The sequence below is a fragment of the Pipistrellus hanaki genome (assembly GCF_964339955.1).
Source record: "Pipistrellus hanaki genome assembly, chromosome: Y".
Taxonomy (NCBI): domain Eukaryota; kingdom Metazoa; phylum Chordata; class Mammalia; order Chiroptera; family Vespertilionidae; genus Pipistrellus; species Pipistrellus hanaki.
Window position 1 is genome coordinate 1,133,357 of NC_140525.1, and position 11,799 is coordinate 1,145,155.

Here is an 11,799-nt window from a genome sequence, read left to right on the forward strand (position 1 = left end):
TACATGGGCTGTTCCATAGGGTTGAGCAAACATTAGTTACCCATACAGACTTTGGCAGTCATGTTTAGGGCCAGACCCCTGGAACTTGCCTGGGTCTAATCTGTTGCCTGTGGAAGGTCAGGATGTGGAATGGGAGGCCTGAACTAAAGAGAATGCCCTCTGGGAGCAGCTCCTTGATTAGGATACATAGGTCTTTTGGCCCATGTGAATATTTCTCTGTGTCTCAAAATTCCAAATTGCTCATGACTGTTGACCCTCAGTGGCTTTTAGATTTGGATAAGTCATGTTCCAGGTACTGCTGCCACACTCTCCTCTGGCTTCTTCACAGCGGAAGTTTTTACATTTAATTTTCTCAAGCCAGTTTGCTGAGTTTATCTGGTTCTTCTGGAGGGAATGGACTTTACCTCCACAGAGGGGGTGTGATTGAATCCCCTGCCTGTACTCCCATCAGCTTGGTTTTAAGGGATCCACCCATTTCCTTCTTAACCACCAGCCTTTTCAGTTCTCTAGTTTACCCAGTCAGAGCCTGTGAGTTTCCCAAGGGTGCACACTGTCTTGGCTGATTCCCTTGGTTCCATTACAAACTTGCACCCCTCCCTTCTTCTGATCAATCCCTAGATGTGATTTTGGCCCTTCCCCCTTTGGGGAAGGCTTGATCTTCAAAATCTGGAAGACCAACTGTCCTGTTACTCTTTGAATGGACAAGGATTTGCAATTGAGGTAACATCATGTGTCAGGGACTATTTGGTACTCAATACTATTATGATACATTGTATTCCTTTTTCTCTTGAGAAGATACCCTGTCTGCCTAATGGTGTGTTAACACAAACATTAAGGAATTTAGATGTGGTACCAACAACCCATCAAGTCTACTTCCAGGTTGGTTTCATTTTCTCTTCTTTTCATGAATGGATTCAGTTGGAGGTGTGCGGAGGGCACAACCCAATCAGGTAAACTGTCTGGAGAACCAGTTCTAAGGTTCAGCTTTCAGTTGGAAGTTGCCATTTCAGCTAGGATGTCAACAGGAAGGTGTGGCTAGATGGGGTATAATGGTTTCGAGGCGGCGGAGGAGGGATCAGAAGCAAGAGCATGAGAGACACTGCCCAGGTCTGAGCAGAGGGCTCCCTGCACCATGTCTGCTCTGGTAGTCAGGATCCTGAGATGGTCCCCAAGGACCTTAACGTCAAGGTCCCACAGATAACTTTCATTTATTTCCTTATAAATGAGCAGACTTTGCCTTTTCCTCTATATGCAGGTTAGCCTTAATCCAAAACGTTCTGCTTTCTGCTTTGATATATTCCATTCGCAAAGGTTTAAGGACAAGTTTCCCTGCTTCTGAAAGTAGAATATCCCTAAGGAACCTATTGTAGACCAAATTAGAAAAGTTCTTTTTTAAAAGCAGGTCTTAGGGAATTCTGTAATAAAAGCCAAGTGATGTTTAGTAAGAGAGGAAGGGAGAAAGAGAGAGAGAAAAATTGATGGGAGAAACGTCCATCAGCAGGTTTCTGCCCACCCTCTATTGGTGCAAGGGTCGGGGGGGGGGGGTTCTCAACCAACTGGGCAACACTGACCAGGGCTTGCAGTCTCTTTTGGGAGGGGGCTTAGTTGGGGCATGTGAGCCACTGTTGTCATGGATAAAGTGGTCATTCTAATATTCATAGAAGGGACACACAATAAACTAACATCTCAGACTTAATGGTTATTTTTCTCATCTCCAGCTCCCCCATGCTTTAGAAAACTTTTTTGTTGCTTTTACTGTTTCTCATTTAAAATGTCTCGATAGCCACAAAGTACGCATTGTGTGGGTGTTCCTTAACCTTCCCTACCTATTTTACTTGTTGGAGCTTAGCAAGAGGCAGTGCTGGACCAGGGACTGCTGCCTACTCCAGGGGCTTTCAGTCCATCAGCAATAATAAGAAAGGTTTCCCTGAAAAGGGTGGCACCATCTCTCTGGTTTCCCAGTACTCATTGCACAGCAGAATTACAGGTAGGCAATGAGTACATGTGGGAGAGGTGCAGTGGTCATCTCACCACTCCTTCGTGCCTGATGAGCTATATATCCTGCCACCAGCCTAGGAGAGGCAGGGCTGAGTGGCCTTGTGGCCCCTAAGCAGAAGATGGGAATGGGGTAAGTTGGGACGCTGCAGTTGTTGCCTTTGGCCCTCAGCTGCTTTCTCTGAAGAGACAGGAAAGGGGGTGCTCATGCTCAGCCTGACAGTATGCCTCTCTCTGGCTGTCTCCCCGGATCTCTTTCAGAATTGCTTCATCAGAATGAACCACCCGTCTCAACGCAGACTCCTGGACCTGGCATGCCAGAGCCTGTTGAGGGATGAAGCCTCGGCCATTGCTGCGGTGGAGTGGCTGCCTATGGAGCTCTTCCCACCTCTCTTCACGGCTGCCTTGGCTGGGAGGCACAGCAACGTCCTGAAGGCTCTGGTGCAGGCTTGGCCCTTCCCCTGCCTCCCTCTAGGAGCCCTGATAAACCATAGACAGCCTTACATTGATATTTTGCGAGCTGCATTTGATGGGCTCGATGCCCTGCTTGCTCAGGAGACTCGACCCAGGTGAGGGGGATTCAGTGGCCTGGTTGGGCCCCGGGGGTCTGAGCAGTTACAGCTGGGATATAGGATCGTATAGGGCCACAGGGAGAACTCAGGCAGGCCTTGGAGCCACTGCTGGGGTCATTCTGGGAACAGGTTTCACATATATAGGGCTGATGAAAATGAGAGGGTGACCCGAGGGACATGATACCCCCTTCCTGGTGCCACCTAAAGGTACCATAAAGGGGGACCAAGAATGATCCCAGTAGAGCAAGGAGCATTTGATTTCTGGGGTGAGGAGTAAAATTCTAGTCAGGTGTCTGGCCCTGGTGCCAAGATTCCTAGACTCATAGTCATTGTCTTATTCCCTGTTATCTCATGCACCTGGGTCTACCTGATATTTTCTCTGCAGAAGATGGAAACTGCAGCTTCTGAATTTACAGAAGAGAGCTCATCAGGAGTTCTGGATCGTGTGGGCAGGAACCAGTGCTGATGTGTGCTCACTGCTGGATCCTGAGGCCCCACAGCCCATGAGGAAGAGGGGGAAACTGGACAGCATAAAGGTGGGGCCAAATCTACCCTGGGCCCCCATGGAGGTGTTAGTAGACCTTTGTCTCAAGAGACGTGTCCTTGATGAGTCCGTCAGCTACGTTATTGAGAAAGTCAGCGAGAGGAGAGGTTTGCTGCACCTTTGCTGTAAGAAGCTGAAGGTTTATGCCATGTCAAAGCGAAACATTAACATTCTGTGTATGGTGCAGCTCAACTCTGTCCGGGATTTGAAGTTAAATTGTACTGGGAAACTGTCCACTCTGAGGAAGTTCACTCCTTTCCTGGGCCAGATGGGCAATCTGCGTCGGTTCCTCCTCTCCCATGTCTTTGCCTCTTCTCACACCACCTTGGAGCAGGAGGAGCATTGTGTTAGCCTGTTCACCTCTCAGTTCCTCAGGCTTTCCTGCCTCCAGAAGCTCTATTTGGATGACGTTGCCATCCTCAAAGGCCGCTTGGACCAGATGCTCAGGTGAGGGATGGCGAGGTTTCTCTGAAGACCAGAGCAAGCCCCTTCTCATTTCATTCCACAGTGACAGGACCTCCTAGGTGCCATTCATCAGCAGTGCTACAGAGCCTGAGTCACTAGAGGCTTCACACAGTCAGTGTCTTGTTCACTGCTCTGTCCCCTTGCATATTGTCAAGTAACTTCCCCCACCCCCCCAGACAAAGGTAGGATGAATGAACTAAGAGAGATGCTACTAAATAGACTCCTTACTAGGAATCGAATGGGGGCTTTGGGTGAGGTGATGGGAGCTCGGGAATCCTAAGTGGTGTGCAAGGGAAGATTGTGCAATGGAATCGTGAGGATGGCAGTGAGGAGAGGAAAGCCCATCAGAAGTGAGGTTTCAGGGATTTAGGTCCACACTTATTGATTTGGTGATGGCAGCCTTTCAATCCAAACCTGCCTCTAATCACCTGTCTGCCAAAGGCTCCGGCTAAGGGAATGCCTCGTAAATGCAGGATTCTGGAGGGAGCAATAATGAAAAGAGACATGTGGTTTATGAATAATACAGCGATGTAAAGTCCTGCAAGGTGCCAGCCCCTGGATGTTGCCTGACCTTACCCAGGTTAGCCTTTTCTGCCTCTCTTCCAGTAGCCTTATTGGCTACGTGATGAGGGTAACAGGAGTCCAGGCTTTGTCTAGAAGGAAGCTCGAGTTGAAGGCATTTTAGGTCATGTCTCCAGTACTGAAGTTCACTGGTTGCCTACTGCTTGAGATCCTTTCTGATCTTCCCTCACATTTACTTCCCATCATTCATGCTCACAACACCTGAGGGTGCCTGAGGGTGGGTGTATGATGTGCTCCTGGTGACAGATGAACAAATGAAGGGTGTGATGTTTCATGGAGCTGAATCCCTCGCAGAGCAGGTAGGAGATGGAGAACGGATTCCACTCAAATTTGCACTGACTAAATCACACTTTTCACTGTGCAAGGTCCTGGGCTTGATCATCATCTGGAAGACCTGACACTAAGGTGACATGGGCCTCTTTACCTTAAGGCCCGTCTCATGCTCGCTTCCCTCTGTCTAACCATTCCACCCCCACTCTCACCTAACTGCTCTGTGTCTCCCCAGCTTCCTGAAGACCCCCTTGGAGACTCTGTCCATCACTAGCTGCATGCTCTTAGAAAGTGACTTGAGACATCTCTCCCAGCATCTGAATGTCAGCCAGCTGAAAGTCCTGAATTTAAGGAGCCTCAACCTGACCAACGTCAGTTCTGGGCCCCTCCAATTGCTGTTAGAGAGAGCCTCCCCAACCTTGCAGGAGTTGGACTTGGATGAGTGTGGGATCATGGACTCCCAGGTCATGGACCTCCTGCCTGCCCTGAGCCACTGCTCTCAGCTCATGACCCTAGGCTTTTGTGAAAACACCATCTCCATGACCGTCCTGGAGGACCTGCTTCGCCACACCATCGGGCTGAGCAAGCTGAACTGTGTGCTGTATGCTGCCCCCCTGGAGAGTTACGAGGAAAGGAGCAACATCATCGACCTGGGCCGACTTGCCCAGGTGCATGCCATGCTGAAGCATATGCTGCAGGAGTTGGGGCGCCCCGGCATGGTCTGGTTCTGTGCTTACCCCTGTCCTCACTGTGGCTATAGAATCTTCTATAACCCAAACCCCATTCTGTGACCCCGTTACATGTCTGTCTAGCTGGGTGCATATCGCATAGGCTTTATTCTGGGCTCTTGGATACCTAAGCCCGCACATAAGTGAATCTTAAGGAACCCAGCAGCCAGTGTGAGACAACTACTCAGTGGGGGGAGAGGGAGAGAGATATCTAATTCTGAGGAGGTTTGATAGTTTCTTTGGGGAGATGTATCCTAAGGAGTTAGAAATTTGCACCTGAATCTCTAGTGGGGGAGGGATTCAGGCTTGGGAGATAGATGTGGTAATTACCTTTGCTTGATTGGCTGTGAATAAATGTCAGTAATAAAGGGAACTGAATGTGAACCATCTGGTGTCCTCTATGACATCTTAACACAATTCTCCCATCTGCAGTTACTGCTCAAATAAGAGGGATGTTTCCTGATCCTGCTGCATCCCCTGCTCCTCTGAAGCCCCTAAAATATTCTGGGTGCCCAGTGTTCAGAGGCTCCCATGAGCTCATGGAGAAGGGCCCTTTGTCAGCATCTTTTTTTTTTTTAATTTAATTTACTACATTTCTGCCCTGTGCAGTGATCACACTTCCTCTGCAACAGGGCAGGCTCAAGTGATCATGTGGAGCCTCTAGGGAGGGGAAGTGGCCTTAATGTCCAAAGCCAAGTTCCAGGAGGGGGTTGCACTATTGGGATCATGTTAGCTGTGCTGGTCCGTTGATGCCTGACCTGTCCTCTTGAGATTGAACCTAGAGGATTACTGAGGAAGCCAGTCCCTAGTTCTGCCACTCATTTGCCACCTATTGATTGGAGTCTGGGGGCTGGAGGAGGGACTAAGAGGTCTGCCTTTGAAGCTGCTCAATAGTCATTGCTGCCACTTATTGATCAGATCCCATTCCCTCAACTCCCTAGCCTGGCATGGTGAAGCCTTCGGTCCTAGTTGATATTATGACCCTAGCTCTTTATTATATAGATGCGGGGGGCTGATCTGGCAGGATCTCCCTTTTTTGCATCCCGCAAGGAAAGACAGATGAACGGACCGGTTCTAAGTGGAGGTGCCCAGGGAATATAAAAATAATAGAAATAGAGAGAAGACACAGATAGATTTTAAGCTGAGCTGAGATCTGGGAGGGCCGCCGAACTGACTGACGACCTCCTGAGCCACGCAGCACATCTATTTATACTCCAGTCCAACAAGGGGGTTTCACAGGAAAACAAGGAGCCCGGGAGGGCCCACTCCTTTCTCCTGGACGAACACAGTCAGGAACTAAGAACATCTCTACACTCCCAGGGCGGGAGTGCAACTGACATGATTCTGCCAACATCCAGGGCCCAGTCAGCAACAATCTAAAGAAAGTCCAGCTGTCTTCCCATTTGGCCTCTACATCTCACCTTTTTTCTCTCTTTTTTTAATTTAAACATTAAGAATAAAACTCCAAATTAAAACAGTTGCAAACAATGCCAATGCAAAACTAAACTACGTACATGTTGTCATTTTCAAAACTTGAATGTCAAGAGCAAAACTCTGGCTATTAAATGATAACAAAACAATACCAATGCAAAACAACAATATGAGAAATCAGAACTATGGACATATTAAAATTTTTAGCTACCAAATGAAAGAAAGTGTCTTTTGCGCCTGGTGTTTATTTACTCAGAGTCCTTGGACTTGGCTGCGCAAGACTTCAGAAGACTGGAAGCTAACGGATACTAGCACGAGCAGGTACAAGGTTGAAGAAGTAGCTTCCACTTCAGTCTTTAACTCTTGAGATGACTCCATGTTAGCACCACAGACCCTTACGTAGCTTTCAGTTTTCTTCTTCTGCTTTGCTGTCAATGAGCAACTCTCAGTCCTTTTGGGTGAAGGGACATAGGAGCTTCTCTGAGTCCAATGTGGTGATGGACGTAATGCTCCAGCACCCGAATTGGCTGCACTGCTCCTTCTTCCTTGCCCTTGGTCCTGGGCAACCTGCAGCAATGCACAGGTGCTTACTGCTATCATGGCAAGGCATCTTCACTATCTTTATTTCTGGACTATTTCTCCTCTGTTCTTTTGAGCTCCTACTTATTCTGTGGCTAGAACAGCCCTATCAGGTCCTGTCTTGGATCCGGTGTTGCAGGAACCCATACAATCTTGGAGTTTTTCTGGAAATATTGATATAAACATATTCTCAACCTTTTAATAAATAAATCTTTTCCATAAATTAGAATTGGGATCTTTTTGATTTTTGCCCCCAAAATTTTTCCTTTGGCTTATTCTGACACCATAAGATTTTTCATAGGTGCCTCGTTACCAGCATTATAAATAAAAATTAGTTTTTTAAAGAAAATTTTTTCTGGGTATGTTTCCTTACATAATATTTTTCCATTACTCACCCCCCTTTTTGATGTATTTAATTATTAGGAGGCTTTTTGGAAAATTTTTATAATGCAGTCTTCAAATTTTTAATTTTTCGCACAAAAATATCACTGCTTTAGGGTTAATTGCATGTTAAACAATTTTACCATGAATGAACCACCAATATAAATTTTAGTTAATACTTTAAATAAATATTTTATTGATTTTGTACAGAGAGGAAGGGGAGAGAGAGTTAGAAATATCGATAAGAGGGAGTCATCCATCAGCTGCCTCTTGCACACCTCCTACTGGGGATATGCCCGCAACCAAGGTACATGCCTTTGACCGGAATCAAACCCGGGACCTTCTGTCCCCAAGCCGATGCTCTATCCATTGAGCCAAACTGGTTTCGGCTAGTTAATGCTTTAGAAACAGCTTTTTGTACAATGTAATTTTCTTGAATTTTTACTTATTTCAATTAGCCAATTTAAATTAATCTGAAAACTTGACTACTATTTTACTGTAAAAATTTGATACTCTAACAGTAATTTTAGTTTATTCAGTGAATATTAGTGCAAATGATTATTTGCATCCTTGAGAAGGTCTTAAGCATTCCTGGTATTAATGGATTTAAATATAGCATCAGCCATGTCTCTGTTGCCTAGGTCCTGGTCTAAACTGGACAAGTCTCCGTTTGTTGCCTGGGTCCCAATCTGAGCTGGGCATGGGAAGCACGAAGCAGCCATGGGGCAGGAGACCTCCCTCAGAAGGGGCAACGTTGGGGGGGTGAGGATCTGTACCCCACCTCTGTTGACCCCCAAGTTCTCTCCTGATGGCCCCTCTGCGACTGTGCCTGTGTTAGGTTGTCCCTCCCTTGAGGAATCTTACCCATCACTGGCTAACCAGCCATCCTCTGGGGCCAAGCAGGGTGATGTGAGGTTCAGTTCTGTCTCCTCGGTAGCCTATGCCCCTATGGCTCCATGCCGAATACCTGCCTTGGGATCCCCTCGCCAGCTGGCGGGACCCTGGCATTGATCACATATCTTGGGGAACCCAGGTCTCTTCTCCAGGGAGGGCCCAGCTTATGCCATTGGGCAAGAGAGAGATCCATGGTACCATCCACAATGAGGCTTCAACCTCATCATAAACAGAGAGCTCAGGAAACAGCTGTGGGCAATTGCATTGTGACTAGAGGTCCTTCTTGGCAAAAAGGATAAGAAGGACCAATATAGAATGCCTTCCCAGGCGGCCTTTCATATAGTGGAAGGGATTAAGTCCTTTCATGTGCTTTTTAAATTGCTGCCAAACGTTCAAAGAATTAATTTGTAAGTTTGGTATATACTGGTATAAAATATCAAAAATTATAATGACGTTGTAGAATAATATCATGTAAAGATATTCTTTTCTTTAATCCATGATGATTCAATTTCAAACTGGAAGAAATATTTAGTTACTTTGTTTTGTCCTTCTAAAGAGGCCAAAGCCTTCATAAAATTTGAAATATATGTACATAAGTATCATATGTTAACTTTTATTTGATAAAGCAATCACTAGCTGGTTCTGGTCTTTATGAAAATTGTTTATAAAATTATTGGCTTTTCATTTAGCTAAAAACCTTGATTATAATTTAATAAATCTAATTTACTTAAGTAATTAAAGTAGGTATCTTCATTTTTAAAATAAAGCAAATTTACTTCTGAACTCACAAGCCACAAATGTTGCCCCGCCTCTAGCTTAATTAAAAATGCAGGTGGCTACATAAAGTTAGGATTCAATTATTATCGTTTTTTAACATTCGTTTAAAATCTTGCTTGGCGTTGACTTGTATTGACATAACCTTCAAACACGTGGTATCTACAGCACGTGTGAAGTGCAATTAACAAGTTTTGCTTAAAAAAGTTTGTGTTTGGTTTGGTTTTTGTTGCAAAACTAGGGCTAAGAATATGGCGGATGAAGAGCATATTCGGCACTGCATGCTTTACGAGTTCCAATTAGGAAGAAAAGCAAGTGAGGCTGCAAAAAACATCTGTAGTGCTCTTGGTCAAGATGCAGTTAGCGCCAGAAAATGCCAGCATTGGTTTGAGAAATTTCGCGAGGGAAATTTTTCGTTAGATGACAAGAGTGGTCGAGGCCGTGTGTCCAATTTTGATCAAGAAGCTCTTCAAGCTCTTTTGGTGCAAAATCCTCAAATTACCCAACAAGAGCTTGCGACAACTTTAAATTGTTCACAAAAAACAATTTCCAATCAATTGCGTGCACTTGGCAAAGTCCAAAAGTTTGGAAAATGGGTTCCTCATGAGTTGACCGACAACAACCGTAATCAAAGAGTCACAATTTGCAGTTCGTTCCTCTCTCGTCAAAACCGTTTGCTGTTTTTAGAGCAAATTGTTACCGGAGATGAACAATGGGTGCTGTATGTTAATTTGAAAAGGCGGCCTCAATGGTTGGACAAAAATGAGGCTCCGCAGCCCACGCCAAAACCTGACTTGCATGCGAAAAAAGTACTGTGTGTTTGGTGGAATTTTAAAGGAATTCTTCATTATGAACTTTTACCATCTAACCAAACCATTACAAGTGCAGTGTATAGTGCCCAATTGGAAAGGTTAGCCCAAGCTTTAAGAGAAAACCCGCGCTGATTAATCGGAAGGGCATAATTCTTCACCACGATAACGCACGACCACATACTGCAAGAATCACTGCTGAAAAACTGCGCCAGTTGGAATGGTAAGTTCTCCCTCAACCTGCATATTCTCCTGATATTGCCCCTTCCGATTACCATTTGTTTCGTTCTTTGCAAAACTTTCTTCTTGGAAAAAAATGTAATAATGAAGAATGCCTCAAAAATGCATTGACTGGGGCGGAGCTTGAAGATGGCGACCGAACAGATGGACTTGTCCTGACCCCGGTCCCAAAACAGATAGAAGCAACATCTGAGTCGCCCAGGGAATGTTGATTAGCAGCTAAGGGGCAGCGGATCACTCTAGGAAGGTAAGGAAGTGTCCGCTGGACAGGATTTCCTGACCAAGCGGCCAGCACTCCGGACTTCTCCCGGAGCTCTGGGCTTGGCGCAAAGGTGGCGCCACTCTACCAGGAAGGGAGCAGCTTCTCTGAGGCCTGGAAAACCCACAGCCGAGGAGTCCATCGAGCACCCTGGCGCCCCGATCGGAGCAAGCGCATGGATTCAAGGAAGCTCTTCAACCACCCACAGAAAGGTCAGAGTTTGCGTGGCTAGCCTGAGAGTTCAGGCTGCGGTAGCCCCATTGCTCCCGCGAGGCCCCGCCCCCAGTGCGGCCCTGAGCGCCACGGCCCCGCCTCTATTGTAGCCCCAGAGCGCCGTGAGGCCCCGCCCCCAATGCGGCCCGGAGCACCTCGGCCCCGCCTCTATTGTAGCCCTGGAGAGCTGCGAGGGCCCGCCCCCAGTGCGGCCCGGAGCGCCTCGGTGGCCCGCGCGCCAGAGCTTCGCACAAAGAAGGCCACAGCTAGAAACCTGTCTAGCAACACCCAGTCCGGGGTTTGGCAGTATTGTCCCCAGAAGCGGGACTTTTTCTAAAACACCAGTGGGACATGGGACAGATTGTTAAGGATTGCGGCTGTCCCGACAAGGGCGGAACACCTGGACACCTTGGCGCATGATCTCCTTCACCCCCTAGCTTCAGAATACTAGGGAAGGACTGCCCAGTTGGGCATATCCTGGAAATTTTAGGGGGAAATTGCCTCCCTGGAAACAAGGGATCGGAACCAGAAGAGATAGTCTGGAAGCCAGTTGGCACTCTGCCAGGTAGAGCCATAGTGAAAGAAGGCCAGAGCAACCAAAGACTGGAAGGTCAAACCAGTAACACTGACACCTAAGGGCTGAACTACAAACTGCCTTTTTTTTTTTTCTTTTTCTTTTTCTTTTAATTAATCAAAAATAAATGGACACAAACAACTAAGATATAGCCTACCTAAAATTAAGGACTACCTTACAAAACTGAGGTGCAGTGGAATACTGGGAACTGCAAGACTCTCTGGTCCAAGAACCAGGCATACCATATACAATAACAGAGGAAGTGATTGAACACCACTGGAAAATTTTATGCTAAATTTACTATTCTTTATTTTATTTTCATTTTTTACATTTTTTATTTAATTTTCATTTTTTACATCTTTTACTTAAGAAACAATTTTTTTCTTTTTTCCTTACTTGATTTTACCTTTTCAATTATTACATTTTTCAAACTCTATCATCACTATTACTACTGCTATTTTGCAATTTTTTTTCTCTTTTCCTCTCCAG

The 11,799-nt window shown here is 46.1% G+C and overlaps 1 protein-coding gene across 1 annotated transcript; it reads left to right on the top strand.

Annotated features, from left to right (window-relative positions):
- Nucleotides 1-2,271: 2,271 nt before the first annotated feature.
- On the top strand, nucleotides 2,272-5,219 carry LOC311615843 (melanoma antigen preferentially expressed in tumors-like; the record flags this gene model as incomplete). Its single annotated transcript, XM_084871280.1, has 3 exons — nucleotides 2,272-2,564; nucleotides 2,953-3,558; nucleotides 4,664-5,219. The coding sequence occupies 3 exons, from the start codon at nucleotides 2,272-2,274 to the stop codon at nucleotides 5,217-5,219; spliced, it is 1,455 nt and encodes a 484-aa protein (XP_084727406.1).
- Between the last annotated feature and the right edge of the window lie 6,580 nt (nucleotides 5,220-11,799).